This window comes from Balaenoptera ricei, chromosome 5 (assembly GCF_028023285.1).
Source record: "Balaenoptera ricei isolate mBalRic1 chromosome 5, mBalRic1.hap2, whole genome shotgun sequence".
NCBI classification, from domain to species: domain Eukaryota; kingdom Metazoa; phylum Chordata; class Mammalia; order Artiodactyla; family Balaenopteridae; genus Balaenoptera; species Balaenoptera ricei.
The window spans coordinates 5,087,433-5,111,986 of NC_082643.1; the positions used below are offsets into that span (position 1 = coordinate 5,087,433).

General features: G+C 35.9%; 1 protein-coding gene across 3 annotated transcripts in view; it reads right to left on the bottom strand.

Annotated features, from left to right (window-relative positions):
* Positions 1-24,554, bottom strand: part of FSTL5 (follistatin like 5) — a 708,623-nt gene that overhangs the window by 257,339 nt on the left and 426,730 nt on the right. For all 3 annotated transcript variants that reach the window (XM_059923874.1, XM_059923877.1, XM_059923875.1), the window contains exon 6: positions 6,114-6,280. In XM_059923874.1, the coding sequence (XP_059779857.1) occupies positions 6,114-6,280 (167 nt within the window). The remainder of the gene's footprint in view (positions 1-6,113; positions 6,281-24,554) is intronic.

The following is a 24,554-nucleotide window of genomic DNA, read 5'->3' on the forward strand; positions in this document are numbered from 1 at the left end:
GGCAAAGGCAAATATATAGTAAGTATAATGGACTAATCACTTACAAAGCTAGTATAAGGTTAAAGACAAAAGTAGTATAATTATTAACTGTAACTATTATAATTAGGTAAGAAATATGCAAAATAAAACAATGTAAAATATTACATCAAAAATATAAAATATGGGGGGTGCATAAAAATGTAGATTTTTAAAAATGTGTTCAGATTTGAGTTGCTTTAAACTTAGACTCTATACAGGTTCTTATATGTGAACCTCACAGTAACAACAAAGCAAAAACTTATAGTAGATACACAAAAGACAAAGAGACAAGAATCTAAACATAACACTGAAGAACATCATCAGACCACAAGGAAAGGGAGCAAGAGAAGAAGAAACTAACAAAGAGGAACTGTAAAAATGGCCAAAAAACAAGTAGCAAAATGCAATAAGTATACAACTATTAATAATGACTTTAGGGCTTCCCTGGTGGCGCAGTGGTTGAGAGTCTGCCTGCCAATGCAGGGGACACGGGTTCGAGCCCTGGTCTGGGAGGATCCCACATGCCGCGGATCAACTGGGCCCGTGAGCCACAACTACTGAGCCTGTGCGTCTAGAGCCTGTGCTCCGCAACGGGAGAGGCCGCGACAGTGAGAAGCCCGCGCACCGCGATGAAGAGTGGCCCCTGCTCGCCGCAACTGGAGAAAGCCCTCGCACAGAAACGAAGACCCAACACAGCCAAAAATAAATAAATAAATTTATAAAAAAAAAATAATGACTTTAAAGCAAGTGGACTAAATAAACTAATCAAAAGATATTGAGTGACTTAATGGATTAAAAAAAAACAAAACAAAAAAAACAAGACCCATCTATATGCCTCCAACAAGAGACTCATTTCAGATCTAAAGATACACACAGCAGGGCTTCCCTGGTGGCACAGTGGTTGAGAATCTGCCTGCCAATGCAGGGGACACGGGTTCAAGCCCTGGTCTGGGAAGATCCCACATGCCGCAGAGCAACTGGGCCCGTGAGCCACAATTACTGAGCCTGCGCATCTGGAGCCTGTGCTCCGCAACAAGAGAGGCTGTGATAATGAGAGGCCTGTGCACCGCGATGAAGAATGGCCTCCACTTGCCACAACTGGAAAAAGCCCTCGCACAGAAACAAAGACCCAACACAGCCATAAATAAAAAAATTAAAAAATTAAAAAATAAAGATACACACAGACTGAAGGTGAAAGAATAGAAAAGACATCCCATGCAAATGAAAACAAAAAGAGAGCTGGTGTAGCTATACTCATATCAGACAAAATAGACTTTAAAACAGAGACTATAATAAAAGACAAAGAAAGGCATTACATTATGATAAAGGGGTCAATCCAACTTGAAGATATAACACTTGTAAATATGTAATCACCCAATAAAGGAGCACCTAAATATATAAAGCAAATATTAACAGACCTAAAGGGAGAAATTGACAGCACTGAAATAATTGTAGGGAGATTTAATATCTCACTTACATTAACGGACAGATCATCCAGAAAGAAATCAATAGGAAAACAATGGACTTAAAACTACATTATAGCAGTTGAACTTAATAGATATATAAGGAACAATCAATCCAAAATCAACAGAATACACATTCTTCTCAAGTGCACATGGAATTTTCTCTAGGGTAGATCACATATTAGGCCAAAAAATAGACCTCAATAAATTTAAATAGATTGAAATCATATCAAGCATCTTTTGTGACCACAATAGCATAAAACTAGAAATCAATCACAAGAAGGAAATGAAAAAAGTTACAAATACATAAAATTAAACAACATAATACTGAACAGCCAATTTGTCAAAGAAATCAAAGGAGAAATCAAACAAATACCTGGAGACAAATGAAAATAGAAATGCAACATCCCAAAATTTATGAGATGTAGGAAACTCAATTCTAAGAGGGAAGTTCACAGTGATATAGGCCTACCTCAAGAAACAAGAAAAATCTGAAATAAACAGTCCATTCTTAAAAGTAAAAGAACTGCAGAAAAAGGACAAACTCCAAAGTTATTAGAAGGAAGGAAACAATAAAGATCAGAGCAGAAATAAACAATATAGACACTAAAAATAAAAAAAAAAATAGAAAAGATCAATGAAACTAAGGGTTGTTTTTTGGAAAAATAAACGAAATCAACAAACCTTTAGCTAGACTCACTTAGGGAAAAAAAGAGAAAGAGTTCAAATAAATAAAATCATAAATGAAAGGGGAGTTGTTACAACTGATACCAGAGATATACAAAGGATCATAAAACACTACTACATATAATGATACAACTAACAAATTGGACAACGTAGAAGACATGGATAAATTCCTAGAGACATACAAGATGAAAACAAACATAAAATCTCTCAACGAAGTGTGTATAGAGCAAATATATCTCAACACAATAAAGGCCATATGTGACAAACCTGCAGCTAACATCATACTCAACAGTGAAATGCTGAAATCTTTTCCTCTAAAGTCAGAAATAAGACAAGCATGCCCACTCTAGCCTCCTTTTCTCAACAAAATATTGGAAATACCAACCACAGCAACTAGGTAAGAGAAAGAAACAAAAGGAATCTAAATTGGAAAGGAAGAAGTAAAATTGCCACTATTTGTATATCACCTGATACTATATATAGAAAAGCCTATAGACTCCACTGAAAACCTGTTAGAACTAATAAATGAATTCAGTAAAGTTTCAGGGTACAAAATCAATATACAGAAATCTGTTGCCTTTATATACACTAATAATAAAATATCAAAAAGAGAAATTAAGAAGAAACCGATTTACAATTGCTTCAAAAAGAATAAAAAAATTATACTGGGCTTCCCTGGTGGCGCAGTGGTTGAGAATCTGCCTGCCAATGCAGGGGACACGGGTTCGAGCCCTGGTCTGGGAAGATCCCACATGCCGCGGAGCAACTAGGCCTGTGAGCCACAACTACTGAGCCTGTGCGTCTGGAGCCTGTGCGTCTGGAGCTCTGCAACAAGAGAGGCCGCGACAGTGAGAGGCCTGAGCACCGCGATGAAGAGTGGCCCCCACTCGCCGCAACTAGAGAAAGCCCACACACAGAAACGAAGACCCAACACAGCCAAAAATAAATAAATAAATAAAGTGTAAAATTTATTTAAAAAAAAAAATTATACTTAGGAATAAATTTAACCAAGGAGGTAAAAGACCTGTACACTGAGAACTATAAGATACTGAACTTAAGGGGGAACTGAACTATAAGATACTGAACTTATTTATTAAAAAAAAAAAAAAACAAAAAAAAACAAGACCCATCTATATGCCTCCAACAAGAGACTCATTCAGATCTAAAGATCTGACAGAAATTTTACAGGCCAGAAGGAAGTGGCATGATATATTCAAAGTGCTTAAAGTGAAAAACAAAAAGAATCTAACTAAGAATACTCTACTTAGCATAGTTATCATGTTATCATTCACAATTAGATTGAAGTAGAGGTAAGAACCTCTACTTTGGAACCACAAAGACCTTGAATAGCCTAATCACTCTTGAGAAAGAAAAATAATTCTGGAGGCATCATGCTCCCTGATTTCAAACTATACTACAAAGTTATAGTAATAAAAATAATATGGTTTTGGCATAAAAACAGACACATAGATCAATGGAAAAGAATAGAGAGCCCAGAAATAAACCCATGCATATGTTGTCAATTCATTTATAACAAGGAGCCAAGAATATGCAATAGGGGAAGGACAGTTCCTTAAATAAATTGTGTTGGGAAAATTGGACAGCCACATGCAAAAGAATGAAATTAGACCACTATCTTATACCATACATAAAAATAAACTCAAAATTGATTAAGGACTTGTATATGAAACCTGAAACCATAAAAACTCCTAGAAGAAAACATAGGTGGTAATCTTCTTGATCTCAGTCTTGTCGTGGACTTTTTGGCTCTTACTCCGAAAGCAAAGGCAACCAAAGCAAAAATAAACAAATGAGACTACATCAAACTAAAATGCTTCTGGAAAGCAAAGGATACCATCTGCAAAATAAAAAGACAACCTACTGAATGGGAGAAAGTATTTGCAAACCATATGTCTGGTAAGGAGTTAATATCAAAAAGTGTATAAATACTTCAAGCACGTCAATAGCAAAACAACAAACAATCAGATCAAAAACATGGGCAGAGGATCTAAATAGACATTTTTCCTAAGAAGACATACAGATGGACAACAGGCACATAAAAAGATGTTCAACATCACTAACTATCAGAGAAATGCAGATCAAAACCACAGTAAGATATCACCTCACACCTGTTAGAATGACAGTTATCAAAAGACAGGAAATAATAAATGCTGGAGAGGATGTAGAGAAAAGGGAACCCCTGTGCACTGTCGGCAGGAATGTCAATTGTTGCAGCCTCTATGGACAACAGTATGGAGATTCCTCATAAAATGAAAAATAAAACTACCATATGACCCAGCTATTCCACTTCTGTGTATTTATCCTAAGCACATGAAAGCACTAATTCTAAAAGATATATGTGCTCCTATGTTTATTATAGCATTGTTTACAATAGTCAAGATATGGAAGCAAATTATGTCCCCATCCATAGATGAATGGATAAAGAAGACGTGCTATATATATACAGTGGAAAGCTACTCAGCCAAATAAAAAGAAGAAAATGTTGCCATGTTCGATACCAGATCAGAGGGTGTTATGCTCAATGAAATAAATCAGACAATTTCACTTATATATGGAGTATAAAAACAAAACAAACAAACCAACCAACCAAACAAACAAAACAAAGCTCATAGATACAGAGGACAGACTGGCAGTTATCAGACTGGAAAGGGTAAAGGGGTTGGGGAAATGGGTGAAGGGGGTCAATTGTACAGTAATTGATGGTAACTAGACTTATTGTGGTAATTGCTTTGTAGTGTATACAAAGATTGACTTTGTTTATGTTTTATGGCTGAAACAAATATAATATTATATACCGATTTTACCTCAATTTTTTAAAAAGCATAAATGTAGACACAACAACCCATAATGCAAACCTAAGATGATTTTGTCTAGGGCCATACCTCTCAAAGAATCTTGAATGCTCCTGAAATTATAGCTGTTCTATGGCACAATGTTCTTGGTATCTTGGAGAATTAAACATTATTCTCCGTGTACTCTGAGGAAATTTCCCGGATGTAAGCAAATTTAGAAGAATTTTATAGAAGTAAAGAAATCTAAAATGGAGAAGTTTTCTTTTTCGAAGCATTCAAGGACATTAAACAAGAATATTATTAAAATGTAACAAATAAGAGTGACTCTCTTGGGCTTGTGTTTTAGGGGTTCTTTATGAAGCAGCAAAGAATAAGTGGATAGGTGATGGCTTTCTTGAGTGAGAGTAAAGAATATCTAAAATTTATATGCAAAGACATCACAGAACCCCAAGATCACTAAGGTAAAGGATTCTCCCACCTCATTTCCACAGACAACCCATAACATACGACTTTTCCTTCTTTTCATTATCTAAGATGATGCTCACTTCTTCATGTTCATTTTCAACAGAAAGCATGGAAGAAATTAATTCCCTGGAGTTTGTTCAGCCTTTGTTTCACCTTTTGGGCTGTACACTCTTTGAGTTTAGATTCTGATTCTCTAGGAATAAACCTGAGTGATGAACATGTTCCTTCATTCCAGAAAAATACATCATTTATTTCTTTTATTAATATTTATTGTTTCTAATACATTATGAAGTATTTGAAGCAAAAACTTCCTTTACCCACTTTAACACTTCATAAGCTATAGGCTGTTGCTCAACTATAATAGCAAATACATAGAGATTCATTGTTGGTAATTATAGAAATTCTTAGAGCCAGACCTTTATGGTTTAAGTTTCTGTGATCCCACCAACACAATGGTATATAACCTGCTTACTACACTTAAACAAGTGATTTGGATAATTTCAAATGATCTATAAGTGCCTCCCAGACAGTAGAATGGATATGAAAATATTCCAATAATTCTCTTCAATTCTACATCCTATTTCATTAAGCTCCTCAGACTGCACAAAGTCTAGAGTATATCATGTCAAATGCACAAATTATACACAACCTCTATTTATGTACTCACATTGATGTCTTCCAAATCTAAGTTGTTTAGAATAATATTGTTCCGTTTCCAGATGATCGGAGGTCTCAGTGTTCCCTGAATGGCACAGCTCAGAACTGTACTCTGTCCCCCAGTTGCTGCTGTGATGCTTAGTTTCTGATCTTCAGGCAGACTCAGCTGGATAACCTCTGTAAAGATAGTATCAGGAATGCGGATGAGCATGTAGTTTTGTAAAGTTAATTTGTATAGTTTCTGAATACAAGTAATTAAGGCTTTTAATTTGTATAAGATGGAAAAAGCTTGTGATGAAATGAAAAAAGAGTAAATTGTTTCCAATAAAAGGTCAGAATGACATTTTAATTTAATTGATTGACAGGCATCCTCATGAGGCAAAGCACTATTAAACATGAAATGAATATCAGAAGTAGAGTTATAATAAGCCTGGCAGATTGCACCCAGAAGAGAGAGAAATTATTTAACTGCTAAATCAACATGTAGTGTGTCACTGGCATTGAAATAAAAATGATGTTTATTCACTGATAGATTTATATTGTGGGTGAGGTGAGATCATTGCTGGCTGGCTTCAGAGAACACTAGCATAGCTGAATGGGTAAAATGCATCACTATGCTGGGAAACATAAACTGACTCTAAAGGAATAAGATTTATTTGGGAAGTTGAGGGAGGAAAAACTGAAGTTCACCAACCAAACAGCAAATTCCTGAAATTCTGTCAGCTGCCTTTATCAGACAGTGTGGGTCCAGTACAGTCTTTTCCTTATTCTTAAATTTTAAAGTTAAATATATTTTTAAATAACCATTAAACGCATTTCTCCTAATAATGCTGCCACAGCAGGAAATATACTTTGTAATCTGGATCCTCTTTCCTGTTTCCAGACGGTCCTCACCAAGCTTGGGAATGAACCATGACATTTACATGATTGTCCATGGTCACCAGAGATGCCTGGGATAATCCCACCAGTCTTTACCCATGTGACAACTGCCCTTTAGTTTTCAACTTACACTCGCTGACACACTATTGTTTCTATATTATGCTGAAGTCTTGCATTGTGACTTTGCTCAGTCTTAGCCAGGTGAGAAATACCAAAATCACTATTCTCACTGAAATTTCCATGTGGGTGGGGAGACCATAATTGTCCTTTGTTCCTTTGTTGAGGTTGATGATATTTTTCATGATGGAGGTGTTGACTGCCCAAAGTGGTGGCTTTTAATTTGCAATAAATATGATCAGGTACAATCAGAGCTGTATCCTCCACAAACCCCTCTTCTTCCTTTTCATCATTTGACCTTCTTTTTCTCTCTTTCTGAATCCTATCTTCCTCTTAAGGAGGAAGAGAAATGCTAATCAAATGATTTTTATAGACTATAACTGTTCAACAAAAAGTTCTTTGAATTTTTGGTACCACCACAAACTGTAATGTCAAAAAATGGCACAATTCTTTGTCTCAGAAGGTCGGGATTGAACATATAATCCCTACATGCACTTGTTAAGTGCTGATGTTCCACACCATTATCTGATAAAAATAAGCAGAAGGAGATTGACCCTTATATTCTGTTATACAGGATCTTGTCTTTAAAAGCCAAGTTATTTAAGTCATCATTGGTTTGTGTTGTCAAAGAGTGGGGTAGGCAATCTTTTGAAATTTCAAAATTCTATGAGAGAGGCTCAGTTCAATGTATTCTTTTGATTTTACATCATTAACAGAAATAATAGAAATGGGGAACAAACATCTTGGTCAGTCTTTTGTATTGACAGTTTAATTTTTCCTAATGACATTTCTCCATATTCACATTGTATTTCAATGTTTCCTGAGTAATAAGACCAAAGGGAATGTGTTCAATCTTCTTTTCTTTAATACCCATTCTGTTATATGTATTTATATAAAATTACTAAAAGAAAATATACTTGACCAATTAGGCATAGGAAATTTTTGAAATTTGCAGACACAGTGTTTTTTATGTCTTTTTCTTTAATATTGCAAACTTACGGGAAGAGAGAAAACTATAAAAGTAATAACATCATGTAGGGTATCAAATAAGAATTATTAATAATTTCCATTAACATTCCTGAATTTCACCTTCTGGTTCCTCATAAAATCACGTACAAGATAATAAGGCATCTATTCTAAAAAACGGCATGTTAGCATTGGCTATTCTGACATTTAGAAATACAACTGGTACTAAGTCACCTTGGAATGTTTTCACTAACCTTCTGCATCTGGTATTAGGTCCCAGGCCTTTTAGATTAGTTGTGCTTTTGGTAGTTATACATTACAATGCTAATTAGATAATATGAACATCTTAGAATAAATGCTGAGATTTGGCGTAACATTATGTGGGACATCCTTGTAAAATGGACATCCTTTGAGAGAATGCCTAATTAGAAATAAGAATTACTATTCACCCAGGAAATATTAACATGCACAGTAAAAACTTATATGTTAATTTGGAGGTTACATTTTTAAATGATTTTTTAAAATTATCTCAGTAATACATGCTATTAAATACTATGTATTTCAAAAAGTCTATAAAATTTTTTTTCCTGCATGCTTCACCTTTTCTTTAATGTATTATATTGAGCTACATCTACAAAACCAATTACATTTACCTGTTATTGTTCAAAATCAAGTGGTCCTTTTCTCAGATAAATTTAGCTGCAAGATTTCTTTTACTTACAAAATTGTCGTGCTCATCTTTACTAGTCTTTCTGATAATTATTACCAGACTAAGATTTAGTCTCACAAAATCACAAAGGTTAAACATTTTTATTCCTATATTCTAATGTCATTCAATATGCTTTAATAGTGATTAAATGTTTATAAAACATGTCACATTTATAAATTTCAGAGAGAAATGGTGATTATTTCTAGAAATACATTAACAACCTGAAACAATAGCTATGAATTAATCTGTAAACTAATTTAAAACTGAATTTAAGAAGTAAGATCGGTTGAATCTGAGCATCTGTGTATATTTGAGTGATCATAGTTGTTAGTTTAGAAATAAGAGTTTTAAAGAAAATTATTGAAATTTAATTCATTATCAATTATCATTAATATACAATTTTGTAGATATACATTAAAGGTAACATATTTTATTCTATAGCACTCTAATCACAAACATTGTATGCTAGTTATGTACAGACAAATAACAGTTATGTGCAGCAAATAGCATCTATCATTTTAGTACTCTATCTCTTTAGCTCCAATGATATTGCACATTTGAAGGTCTAAGTAAAAACATGTATCATATGACATCAAGAGTCATCTAATGTCCTGACCAAATGTAAAAGCATATAGGTTAGATATAACAGATATTGCTGAGTTTTTTGAAACATGTCATTACTTCTTTTGACCTATAAATTATTCCTCTTATTGGAGGCCCTCTCAAGTATTCAAGGAAAGAAATTAGAGCTCTAGTGGTGCTTCCTTTGATCTTGTATTACGAAGACTATTAATGCCATTTCCAGACCAGCTTCTTTTGTTTGCTCACTTGGGAAAGCTAAGAGGCAAATAATTTTTTTTCTTTCTGTGGATCCCTTTCTACACTTTCTCACCTTCACAACTTGGCTTAGAGGAATATAAAGAGTTTGTTTTCAAAGAAATGAAACATTGTGTTCTCCTCTAGCAGAATCTGAAGTTGGAGAGACAAGTGTAGTTGAATAAAATTTCGAACACTGCACATCAGTATTTATGAAGCGTTTATGCCAATAGTAACTAGGTGGTGGAAATAACAATAAAAAGTTTGGTAAAAATAATATATAAATTTAAAATAGAACAGAAAGGGAATAAAATATTTCGAATATTTGTGAAACACCAGTTTATAAAAGAAGATGTTTTCAGTAAATTTGTTTGAAAATCAGTTTTGTAAAATCATAAGAAGAAAATAATGTATCATAAACAGAATTCTGTTCTTCTAAATGCCTACATCTTCTCAAGTTTCAAAGTACATACTTATGTTGAATATTTTATTTAATTTATTTAAATACTAGTCTCATAATCTTGTTGATCTGATCACGCTTATAATTTCTGTTTTAGGAATGATACGTAGAAGAAATTTTATCAGTGATATTTTCAAATAGTGTGTATGTTCCCTTCTCTACTCTACTAAAATGAATTACTAATTAAAAGCAGATAATAATTAAAATAAAAAGAAATACATCAGAATAAAAGACACTTAGGAATGCTAGAAGGAATAAATTAATTATTCTCATAATAAGAAAATCACAATTACTTAACGACAAGCTCTTTAACTAACTGGAAATTTATGATGGTGTCTTCCATCAAGAAATAGGTGATATTCAAATAAATGTTACATCTGAACTAAGTTAGACACACCAATATATACACTAACTTATTATGATAAAATGTCTAGAGTTTTTTATGCTAATTGCTTATCTGTAAATTATTATATGCTTATATCATAATATGTATTATAAAAATAAAACAAACTAAATTAAAAAGAGATTTAGAAACTTCTTCAATAACAATTCAGTAGATAATTTGGACTAATCCTTCCACTGAAGAAATAAAACAACAACAAAGGATAAGTAACCCTGGATTAAATACACATAATATATTTTAAAGGATAAATGAAAGAGATAGTCTTTCTCATTCTTATCTATGAAAGAGACAAGAAGACAGTAAGGAATTTCCCAGCTTATGTCCTGAAGAGAATTGTAACTTAGAGAGATGGGATTGCACCTGGAGGCACATTGCTTTGGGAATTTTTCCACCTTAAGAAAATGATTGATCAGCCTAAATGCCCTATATGGCTTCTTATTCCTAGAGACATGGGATAGATGGGATAGGTACAGTACTAGACCACCTCCCTCTCTGTGCCAGGATTTTAAAGCACCTCACTCTGCAAGTGAATGTGTGGACTGCAGGCTATTTTTGTCTGGGTGTCTCATAAAACATAAAGTCTTCCTCTCTATAATAATATCATCCTAGCTCATCTAATTATTGTTATAAAATTTTTTTAAATAAAATATCCAGTACACAATGAAGGATAATGTAGAAAACAAAGAAAGACAACAGCATTAAGAGAATGAGGAGAAATAACATACAACCATAACAAAGTCACCAGGATTGTAAAATTTAGGTTTATGAAAATAAAATCAGCTTAGAAATTCTAAAAAAGAACTTAAATATATAATCTATGAACATTATAAGTTTATGAGTTATATAAGTAGAAAATATGATAACAGAAATTAAGATTAAATTGATGTCATTAAGAACAGATTAGACACAGTACAAAAGAGAATTAGTAAACTGAAATAGAGATTAAAAGAAATATTACGGAATAAAAAGCAGAAGAATAAATAAAGATTTAAAAACGCAGTTGAGGTTAACAAAAATAGGTTTACGTGAAACCGAGAAGAAGGAAACAAAGAAAATTGGGCAGAGGCCATATTTGAAGAAATAGTAGTTAAGAATTTTCCATTAATGTTGAAAGACACCAATCTATAAGTTTAAGATTATTAAATGTCAAGCAAAGAAAATGAAAAGCTAGAATAACCCACATCTAGACACTTAGTAGTGAAACTGAAGAAAATCAATGACAGAGAAATCTTAAAATTATGTAAATGAAAAAATACAGATTGCATTTACAGTAAGGAGTTAAGCAACTGATGTCATGAGCAAAAATAGGAACAAAAAGCTACTGGGATTATATTTTATGTGATGAAACAAAGTAAAGTCAATCAGAATTTTATACACATACATAAAAATTAAAATAAGTATATTTTCAAAAAACAGTAAGAAAATTCATCTCTAATAACTTGTCTTAAGATAAATTCTGAAGGATGTTCTTCAGGCAAAAGGAAAATGATCTCAGATGGAAGCTTAAAGATGCAAAAAGGAAAGGTCTCTCCTGGTGGCGCAGTGGTTGAGAATCTGCCTGCCAATGCAGGGGACACGGGTTCGAGCCCTGGTCTGGGAAGATCCCACATGCCGAGGAGCAACTAGGCCTGTGAGCCACAGCTACTGAGCCTGCGTGTCTGGAGCCTATGCTCTGCAACAAGAGAGGCTGGGATAGTGAAAAGCCCGCGCACTGTGATGAAGAGTGGCCCCCACTTGCCGCAACTAGAGAAAGCCCTCACACAGAAACGAAGACCCAACACAGCCAAAAATAAATAAATAAATAAATAAAATTAAAAAAAAAAAAAGGAAAGGAGAGAAAAAAATATGTTTAAATATGTGTTAAGCTTTAACATTAAACGTTGATACTTCAAGAATGCTTGATAATATATGATTATATGCAATTATAAACATTTATAATAATAAAAAATATATTTATAATAATATATAATGGAGATATATCTTCATAATCTTATGGTAGAGAAATATTCTTAAACAAGGCACAAAAAACTCACCATTACAGAAATGATTTATAAGTTTTACTACATTATAATTTAGAGTATCTTTTCCTCAAAAGATACTATTAAGAGATAAAAAATGCAAGCCACTGAGCAGGAAAAGATACTTGCCATCTACAAAGCTATCAAAGATCTTATACGTAGAATTAATAAAGATCTCCTAAAAGTAGATAAGAAAAAGACAGCTCCAAAGAACTACCAACAGGAAACTCAAACAAATGCTCCATGAATGAGTAAAACCATGTGACTAAGAAAAAGCCAGAAAAGTGCTCAACTATATGTATAATCAGGGAGATGCAAATTTAAGCCAAACCTTTCAGATTGGTATGAATCACTAGGTCTAGTGTCAAGAAGAATATGAAGCAACATGAATTCTTATATGCCTTGAACAAGATTGTAATTTCACATATAAACATTCTGTATTGGTAAATGAAGCCTCAGCTAGAGAAAATTGCCCTGTCAGCTCCTGTTTCCAAGGACCCAGTTAGCCATATGCCTTGTAGCAGCCTAGAGTATGACACAGAGATGGCAGAGTATTCAGGTGTTATAAAGACAAAGCAGAGGTAGTGATGCATACATTTTCATGATACCTTTAATATACTGGACAAAGGAAAAAAGAAGAGAAGCCTAAATGTGGAAAGACAAATCTGATAAGGAATAGGAAAAAGGAATCTCAAGTTTATCCTGAAGAAAAGAAGCCACTAGTGAAGAAATTCTGAGAATTCAAGTGAGAATGGAATGATTTCTGTCACAAGTTCTGAAAGAAAGAAGGACTTATAATCACAGGCATAAATAAAAATATTTAGTAGTTAAAACAAAAAGGTCATTTCTTCCTATGTCATTGGTGGGATTTAAAAGTTATGGGAAGAAATAAAAAGACTTTTCCATAAAAGATTTTTCTGTAAAACAATGAAGCAATATGTTCTTGTGTAAAATTAGAATTTCATTTTTTATTCACCTCATAACTCTGTAATAAGGGCAATACATTATTATAGACAGGACTGTATTTTGATAATACTTCAAGCAGTTTTACAAGTTAACAATAATGAGTCTCATTTTCCTTTTTATTTATTCATGATTTTGATACTCCTTCTGTGGTCTTACAAATATAATACAATTACCATTCAACTTTTTGTTCCATTTAATTTAATTTCTTTCTTTCAAATAATTTTATACAGTTGAATTTTAAACTGGAGTATGTGAAGAACAAGGTTATTCATTCAATGATATGTATGACACTAACAACTTGAAAAATAATTATTTCTTTATGAAGAATAGTTTTCATTTGAAACCTGACCTAACGAAAACTGTATCCAACAGAGAATTTGGTGGCCACCCCAAGTAGTAAAGTTAGTTTTAACTTTATGATTTGGAAAACTTCAAGAGTGCATACAACTGGATGATTTTCACATGATAGGTATGCTGGAATAATAAGGTATTGATATTTCAAGGTATGTTATACCAAGTTTAATGTTTCTTTACAAGTGAATTGCTTCTTGTAGGACTAGGATAAAAGAAAACTGTCAGCATTCACTCAATGGTTAATGTTTGCCAGACACTGTTCTAAGTGGTTGATTCATTTAACCTTCACATCTAAGAGTTAGATGCTATAATGACCCTAATTTTTTTTTTTTTTTCTTTTTGTGGTACTATTAGGTAAGGAAGAAGTACATAATTGAAGTTTCACCAGACGTCTTGTGATCAGATAGGAACTTTCCCCACAAAAGGACACAGAAAGAGGAGTTGAGGTCCTTGATCACAAATGGTGAGAAGAAAACACCCTATTATTGGATAATGTGTAAAACAATTGTCTTAAAAAGATGCATGCTACTGACAAAGAAGCCTGCATAACATGGGGATGAAAGCATGAACTATATTACCAGCAAGACCCAGATTTGAGACATGACTTGATGGCTGCCCCAGTTTGATTTCTAATGCACACTATTTAGAAGACTTTTGACAAGTGACTTAAACTCCAAGTCTCAATTTTTCCATCTTTATAATAAAGATGGTACCTAACTCTTAAGAATATTGTGAAGATAAGATATGATATTTTAAAATACTTATGACTGTGTCTAGCCTTTAGCAAATTCTGCATAGGCTGCAGCTGCTATTACTAGTGAAGAGCTAAAAAAAGTGCTTGTAGGTTAAGATAGGCGCCATTTCACCCAGCTTATAAATAGAACCTTGCGATCACTTTGAGAAAGGTACTGCTTATATAAAATCTCATTGGTTTAATTTTCATAGATATTACTTAAGCGTGAGAGAAAAAATCCCAGCCTCATGACCCATTAGGTTGCTTATTCTCTAGTTTTACTTTCACCTACAAACTCAGTGCCCTTGAGGTTGAACTTATATACATGCATGTTAAAACAAAGAGGCTATGGAACATAATGATAATCATTCTTCTATTTATAAACAATTGTGAAGAATATCAATGAAATGTTGAAATCATCAATTATCTTTTCCCTGTATGATTTATTGGTATAAATAGCATATGATTTGAGAACATTTGATATTGAGATCCAAATCCCTGAATGCATAAAATACTGAAGTTTCTTGCTGTCTTTAATATTTCCTTTAAAGTTTCAGTATGATTACTTATATATGGAATTCAATGAGGTAATCTGGGATGAGAAATTGCATAGATATATGAAAGAGACAATCCCACATGAAGAGTTTGCTGTGAATCCTCATTTGTCAGTCCGAGGAAAGCAATCAGCTAATCAATACACATTTCCTGTATGTTAACCGTGTGCTTAGTGGTCTGTTAAAAAGCTATTACAGATACAAGGAAAGAACGTTAACCCGTGTTCATTCCCTCAGTTTATCTCTGGGAAACCCCAGGATGATAATGCAGGAGAAGTGAATCAGACAATGCATTATTTGCTCTGTCTTTAATAAAGTGAAAAAATTTCACCATTTTTTTAATATTAAGGCCAGGCAGACAGAGCTAAACAAATGAACTATTCATTCCACACAGTGAAAGAGAATTTGGGCATTTCCCACCGAAAAAGATTTTAGCATTGTTTGTCTAATTAAAACAATCCAGGTAAGAAAGACTGCTCTTAGTCATAATGCACTGCTATTACTGATAAAACTGAAACTGGGATCCAGAGCATTTGCCTTCACTATGAAGTTTTACAGAGTTAGAGCCTCTCTAAGATGTTACAGCAAATGGATGTGAAGGATGGGGCACTGAACGCTGGCTGTTCATTTTGGCAACTCTTCGCAGCATCTGAAGACTGGGCCTCAGCTATGGAAATCCAGAAACAAATTTAAACAATTCACCCAGAATTAATTAGACCATTGGGGATTGACTGAGCTAATCAAAACCACAGGATACTTTTGTTTATCCTGGAATACCAATTTATTCATTTACAAATGGGAAAGCCTCAGGTTTAGTAAGCAGTGTCAGCTCAGAGCCTGGGAATATCCCTTGTAATGCACAGGTCAAAAACTTCTCAAGATTGATGAATAGAAAATTACAAAAAAGGGAGTTGGCTATTCCCTATCCAGTCAAGCTCTAATCAGCTAATGAATTGCCTTTTTCAACTCTAAAGGCATTTCTGTGTAGAGAACCTTTCTTTTTCTTGTCACTTTCAAGTTTATTGACAAATTCTTAGTTCTTGGTCTCCTTTTCCTTTTTTTTTTCACACCACGCATATCACCATATGTTTGCAAGTAGACCATTAACTCAGGTAAGCTATAAAAGAGTTGAGCTATTAGAGCCTTCTTCAGATAAGCAAATGTTCCCATAGTTGTGGGCTTGGCAAACTACATCCATGAACCAAATCTGGCCCACCACCTGCTTTTATAAATAAAGTTGTATTAGAACTCGGCCATATCCATTAATTACTACTGTCTGTGCTATTGTCTATGGCTGATTTCTGCTATATAGGCAGAGTTAAGCAGTTGCTATAGAAAATTTATGGTATGCAAAGTCTAAAATATTTCTGCTGGCCCTTCATAGAAAGTCGCCTACTCAATTGAAACACTACTCTGATGGTTTTACTTTCCTTCAACATGCTTTACTTATTTAAATGTGATCTATTGGATTCTGCTCATTCTCTAGGTCAGAACAGTAGTGAGAACTAAAATATTGCCTGCCATATCAGTAAACAAAGGATGTTGTAGCCATGAAGCCATTACTTGAGGGCTGCCTGGATGGACGGTGCACGCTGAGGGGATTCAGGTTGAGAAAGCACAGGACACGGGCCCCAGAGAGCTGAGGTGCATAGCAAAGGAATAATTTCAGTGAGCTCAGACTCTTGCATCTTCCCATACATAGAAAAGCACTAAATTTCTTACCTTGAGATGTCTGGTTTTTGTTTAATTAACGGTAATCTTTTGATATTCTGACTACCTGGTCTTGTTGCAAAACTCCTGTATATCCTGGCTCCTCCCTGACCTCTTCCGAGCAGTTCTCTCAGAGCTATCTCAGAGGCTGTCTCCTGGCTTGAAGTCCCAAGAATGTCCACCGAATAAAACATAACTCTCAACTTTTAGGTTGTGCATTTTTTTTCAGTCGACGCTAAGCATAAAATAATTATGCAGAGAATACGTGAAAATTGTGCCCATTTACAACGGGTGAGTTTGTAAAGTACCAATGTATTTTTTATCTTTGAGTCCTCTGTAAAAAACAGAAGGATGAGTTTCTATTATAACTCCAATAGTTGCTCCTTTCACATTCCAATGCAAAATGCAAATGTGAGTTAATTTTTTTTTGTTCAAATGCAGTTTCTTAGTCCCTGATGATGGCGTCCTACTGGGTCCCCAAGTTTATAAACTTCCCCAAGTTTATCATGTAAAACAGTGATCATTTCTCCCCTCTTCCTCCAATCAAAATACTAATTCCCAGGGCACATTCTCAGCCAGAAGGAAAGCTATCTGATTTTCCCGTGTAAGTCATTCACAGTACTAGTCCGTGAACAAACTTGATTGCCAAGATAGTATTTACATTTTAATAGGGAACATTTTAATTCAAATGCATTTTAACCAAAAAGATGCTTAGCAGAAATGTTTTTGAGATGAAAATCTTCCCAGGAACACTTGTCAACACTGCTGCCACTTTCTTTCTAAGAAATCAGAGGGACCTAGATCTGACTAGGACTGCCTTCCCGTTTTTCTCAGTTTGACTAACCTTTAGACAAAACCTGTCTGGATTATAAGCCTATGACTTCCCTTTTCTTAAGAAAGTTGCAGTGTATATTCTTTCTCTGCCCCTTTGAGATGAAAGTCTTCTCTCAGCTTGCTGCAGGTTTTATAATCCAGGAATGTCTTTCTCTAGGACCTAGGAGCTAACCCTTTGAAATGTAACCATCAGGGAAGATAGTACCCCAATTTCAGTCTCTGTGAGGATGTAGGAGTTTAAATGCAATAAGAGCCAATTAGCAGACACACTTGTCCGAATCCCGTTGACCAACTTCATCTCCCTCCCCCCACCCCCATTGCCCTTCAGTACTTTCCCACTTGCTCACCTCAGTGCCTAATAACTCTCCTGCCTTTTGTGTCGGTGGAGTTGAATTCAACCTCTCCCCCCGTTGCGATAGTCTTGACTCCTATTACAAAATTCTTGGTTACAGTCTCCCTTGTCTTTTTAACTTGTCTGGTGCAGCTTTTCACCGACAATCAAAAATCAGGTTTCTATTTCTGAAAAATTACCAATATTTACTTACCTTCACTCTTTCTCACTCATGCTTAAGAGAGAGAGAGTTTACAAAGTACTAATGGAAGAATGAGTAACACTTATTTATGATCTATAATTACAGAGAGAACGAGAATTGAAGAAAGATAGAGATTGTCCTGATTTGTTTGTACCTCTCTCCAAAATAAAAATCCATAAATGTAACGATTTTTTATAAACCTATGATTTGTTGCCATACAATGATTGTTCCTGACCACGTATAAAGCTTGGAATACATCTTCTCTGCATATGAATGTAGTTTTAATTAATTTAAATATGTATGTCTCTTAAGATCTTCTAGGCGTAACTTAAAATAATATCACTACCTCAAAACTGCAGGTCTTTACAAATCCCATGTAAATGCAGTACAATTTGAAGCTCTCCAGCAAATTAAAAGCCTAAGAACTCAGATTTAGGGTCATTTATCTTCATCATCAAAACAAAGAAAAGATGTGAACAATTTTACACTTAATTCAATAACTGTGAATGGATGTTTAGTACATTGATTGCTAAAATTAGTGTACTAGATTTAAATTATACGTTTGAAAATTTTAAATTCTAGAGATAAAAATTTCAGAACTGCCAAGGCACATTTGATTATTTGAAAAAAGGGGTACAGTACAATAAGTGCCAGAATTTACATTTTAAACCTTTTCTTTTTTCATGCAGAATTCTCAGTTTTTATGTCAATTCAATAATGTTTCTCAATTCTGTGAAGATTTTACTAGCTACTATATCTTTATCCTGCTCATTTGAGCAAATTTTGTAAACAGTACTAAAAAAATTAAATACGGCAGATTCCAGAAGATGGCAGAAGAGTAAGACGTGGAGATCACCTTCCTTCCCACAGATACATTAGAAACACATCTACACGTGGAACTGCTCCTACAGAACACCCACTGAACGCTGGCAGAAGACCTCAGACCTCCCAAAAGGCAAGAAACGCCCCACATACCTGGGGAGGGCAAAAGAAAAAAGAAATAACAGACAAAAGAATAGGGATGGGACCCGCACCAGTGGGAGGGAGCTGTGAAGGAGGAAAGGTGTCCACACACTAGGAGCCCCTTCGCGGGCGGAGACTGCGGGTGGCGGAGGGGGAAGCTTCGGAGCCACGGAGGAGAGCGCAGCCACAGGGGTGCGGAGGGCAGAGCGGAGAGACTCCCGCACGGAGGCTCGGCGCCGAGCAGCACTCACCAGCCCGAGAGGCTCGTCTGCTCCCCCGCCGGGGCGGGCGGGGCTGGGAGCTGAGGCTCGGGCTGCAGTCGGATCGCAGGGAGAGGACTGGGGTTGGCGGCGTGAACACAGCCTGAAGGGGCTAGTGCGCCACGGCGAGCCGGGAGGGAGTCCGGGAAAAGTCTGCAGCTGCCGAAGAGGCAAGAGACTTTTTCTTACCTCTTTGTTTCCTGGTGCGCGAGGAGAGGGGATTCACAGCGCCGCCTAAACGAGCTCCAGAGACAGGCGCGAGCCGCGGCCATCAGCGCGGACCCCAGAGACGGGCATGAGACGCTGGGGCTGCTGCTGCCGCCACCAAGAAGCCTGTGTGCGAGCACAGGTCACTCTCCACACCGCCCCTCCCGGGAGCCGGTGCAGCCCGCCACGGCCAGGCTCCTGTGATCCGGGGACAACTTCCCCGGGAGAACGCACGGCGCGCCTCGGGCTGCTGCAACGTCACGACGCCTCTGACGCCGCAGGCTCGCCCCGCCTCCTCCGTACCGCTCCCTCCCCCCGCCTGCGTGAGCCAGAGCCCCCGAAGCAGCTGCTCCTTTAACCCCGTCCTGTGTGAGCAAAGAACAGACGCCCTCAGGCGACCTACACGCAGAGGCGGGTCCAAATCCAAAGCTGAACCCCGAGAGCTGTGCGAACAAAGAAGAGAAAGGGAAATCTCTCCCAGCAGCCTCACAAGCAGTGGATTAAAGCTCCACAAACAACTTGATGTGCCTGCATCTGTTGAATACCTGAATAGACAACGAATCATCCCAAATTCAGGAGGTGGACTTTGGGAGCAGGATATATTAATTTTTCCCCTTTTCCTTTTTTGTGAGTGTGTATGTGTATGCTTCTGGGTGAGATTTTGTCTGTATAGCTTTGCTTTCACCATTTGTCCTAGGGTTCGGTCCGACCTTTTTTTTTTTTTTTTTGTACTTAAAAATTTTTTTTTTCTTAATAAATGTTTTCTTATTATTTTTTCCTTAATTTCTTTTTTTTAAAAAATAAATTTATTTATTTTTGGCTGTTTTGGATCTTCGTTTCTGTGCGAGGGCTTTCTCTAGTTGTGGTGAGCGGAGGCCACTCTTCATGGCAGTGCACGGGCCTCTCACAGTCGTGGCCTCTCTTGTTGTGGAGCACAGGCTCCAGACGCGCAAGCTCAGTAGTTGTGGCTCACGGGCCCAGTTGCTCCGCGGCATGTGGGATCCTCCCAGACCAGGGCTTGAACCCGTGTCCCCTGCATTGGCAGGCAGATTCTCAACAACTGCGCCACCAGGCAAGCCCCTTATTTTCTATTTTTAAAAATTAAAAAATATTTTTTCATAATAAGTTTTTCCATATTTTTTATTTTAAAAAATTAGAAATATTTTTCTTAATAAATTTATTACTTAATAATTTTTCTTATTTTTTATTATAAAAAATTAATAAATTTATTTTTAAAAATTAAAAAAAATTAATAAATTTTTTCTTAATAATTTTTTTCTTATTTTTTATTATACCTTTATTTTTTTTTATTCTCTTTCTTTCTCTCTTTCTATTTTTTTCTCTCTTTTATTCTGAGCCATGTGGATGAAAGGCTCTTGGTTCTCCAGCCAGGCATCATGGCTGTGCCTCTGAGGTGGGAGAGCCAACTTCAGGACACTGGTCCACAAGAGAACTCCCAGATCCACATAAAACCAAATGGCAAAAATCTCTCAGAGATCTCTATCTCAACATCAAAACCCAGCTTCACTCAACGACCAGGAAGCTACAGTGCTGGACACCCTATGCCAAACAATTAGCAAGACAGGAACACAAGCCCATCCATTAGCAGAGAGGCTGCCTAAAATCATAATAAGGCCACAGACACCCCAAAACACACCACCAGACGTGGACGTGCCCACCAGAAAGACAAGATCCAGCATCATCCACCAGAACACAGGCACTAGTCCCCTCCACCAGGAAGCCTACACAACCCACTGAACCAACCTTAGCCACTGGGGACAGATACCAAAAACAACGGGAACTACGAATCTTCAGCCTGTGAAAAGGAGACCCCAAACACAGTAAGATAAGCAAAATGAGAAGACAGAAAAACACACAGCAGAAGAAGGAGCAGGGTCAAAACACACCAGACCTAACAAATGAAGAGGAAATAGGTAGTCTACCTGAAAAAGAATTCAGAATAATGATAGTAAGGATGACCCAAAATCTTGGAAATAGAATAGACAAAATGCAGGAAACATTTAACAAGGACGTAGAAGAACTAAAGAGGAACCAAGCAACGATGAAAAACACAATAAATGAAATTAAAAATACTCTAGATGGGATCAATAGCAGAATAACTGAGGCAGAAGAAAGGATAAGTGACCTGGAAGATAAAATGGTGGAAATAACTACTGCAGAGCAGGATAAAGAAAAAAGACTGAAAGGAACTGAGGACAGTCTCAGAGACCTCTGGGACAACATTAAACGCACCAACATTCGAATTATAGGGGTCCCAGAAGAAGAATAGAAAAAGAAAGGGACTGAGAAAATATTTCAAGAGATTATAGTTGAAAACTTGCCTAATATGGGAAAGGAAATACTTAATCAAGTCCTGGAAGCACAGAGAGTCCCGTACAGGATAAATCCAAGGAGAAATGCACCAAGACACATATTAATCAAACTATCAAAACTTAAATATAAAGAAAACATATTAAAAGCAGCAAGGGAAAAACAACAAATAACACACAAGGGAATCCCCATAAGGTTAACATCTGATCTTTCAGCAGAAACTCTGCAAGCAGAAGGGAGTGGCAGGATATACTTAAAGTGATGAAGGAGAAAAACCTACAACCAACATTACTCTACCTAGCAAGGATCTCATTCAGATTTGATGGAGAAATTAAAACCTTTACAGACAAGCAAAAGCTGAGAGAGTTCAGCACCACCAAACCAGCTTTACAACAAATGCTAAAGGAACTTCTCTCGGCAAGAAACACAACAGAAGGAAAACACCTACAATAACAAACCCAAAACATTTAAGAAAATGGGAATAGGAACATATATATCGATAATTACCTTAAATGTAAATGGATTAAATGCTCCCACCAAAAGACACAGACTGGCTAAATGGATACAAAAACAAGACCCATATATATGCTGTCTACAAGTAACCCACTTCAGACCTAGTGACACATACAGAATGAAAGTGAGGGGAAGGAAAAAGATATTCCATGCAAATGGAAATCAAAAGAAAGCTGGAGTAGCAATTCTCATATCAGACAAAATAGACTTTAAAATAAAGACTATTACAAGAGATAAAGAAGGACAATATATAATGATCAAGGGATCGATCCAAGAGGAAGGTATAACAACTGTAAATATTTATGCACCCAACACAGGAGCACCTCAATACAGAAGGCAAATAGTAACAGCCATAAAAGGGGAAATCGACAGTAATATAATCATAGTAGGGGACTTTAACACCCAACTTTCACCAATGGACAGATCATCCAAAATGAAAATAAATAAGGAAACACAAGCTTTAAATGATACGTTAAACAAGATGGACTTAATTGATATTTATAGGACATTCCACCCAAAAACAACAGAATACACATTTTTCTCAAGTGCTCATGGAACATTCTCCAGGATAGATCATATCTTGGGTCACAAATCAAGCCTTGGTAAATTTAAGAAAATTGAAATCGTGTCAAGTATCTTTTCTGACAACAATGCTATGAGACTAGATATCAATTACAGGAAAAGATCTCTAAAAAATACAAACACATGGAGGCTATACAATACACTACTTAATAAAGAAGTGATCACTGAAGAAATCAAAGGGGAAATCAAGAAATACCTAGAAACAAATGACAATGGAGAAACGACGACCCAAAACCAATGGGATGCAGCAACAGCAGATCTAAGAGGGAAGTTTATAGCAATACAATTTTACCTCAAGAAACAAGAAAAATCTCAAATATACAACCTAAACTTACACCTAAAGCAATTTGAGAAAGAAGAACCAAAACAAAAAACCCCAAAGTTAGCAAAAGGAAAGAAATCATAAAGATCAGATCAGAAATAAATGAAAAAGAAATGAAGGAAACAATAGCAAAGGTCAACAGAACTAAAAGCTGGTTCTTTGAGAAGATAAACAAAATTGATAAACCATTAACCAGACACATGAAGAGAAAAAGGAAGAAAACTCAAATCAATAGAGTTAGAAATAAAAAAGGAGAAGTAACCACTGACACTGCAGAAATACAAACGATCATGAGAGATTACTACAAACAACTCTATGCAAATAAAATGGACAACCTGGAAGAAATGGACAGATTCTTAGAAATGCACAACCTGCCAAGACTCAACCAGGAAGAAATAGAAAATATGAACAGACCAATCACAAACACTGAAATTGAAACTGTGATTAAAAATCTTCCAACAAACAAAAGCCCAGGACCAGATGGCTTCACAGGCGAATTCTATCAAATATTTAGAGAAGAGCTAACACCTATCCTTCTCAAACTCTTCCAAAATATAGCAGAGGGAGGAACACTCCCCAACTCATTCTACGAGGCCACCATCACCCTGATACCAAAACCAGACAAAGATGTCACAAAGAAAGAAAACTACAGGCCAATATCACTGATGAACATAGATGCAAAAATCTTCAACAAAATAGTAGCAAACAGAATCCAACAACACATTAAATGGATCATCCACTATGATCAAGGGGGGTTTATTCCAGGAATGCAAGGATTCTTCAATATACACAAATCAATCAACGTGATACATCATATTAACAAATTGAAGGAGAAAAACCATATGATCATCTCAATAGATGCAGAGAAAGCTTTCGACAAAATTCAACACCCATTTATGATAAAAGCCCTGCAGAAAGTAGGCATAGAGGGAACTTTCCTCAACATAATAAATGCCATATATGACAAACCCACAGCCAACATTGTCCTCAATGGTGAAAAACTGAAACCATTTCCACTAAGATCAGGAACAAGACAAGGTTGCCCACTCTCACCACTATTATTCAACATAGTTTTGGAAGTGTTAGCCACAGCAATCAGAGAAGACAAAGAAATAAAAGGAATCCAACTCGGAAAAGAAGAAGTAAAGCTGTCACTGTTTGCATATGACATGATACTATACATAGAGAATCCTAAAGATGCTACCAGAAAACTGCTAGAGC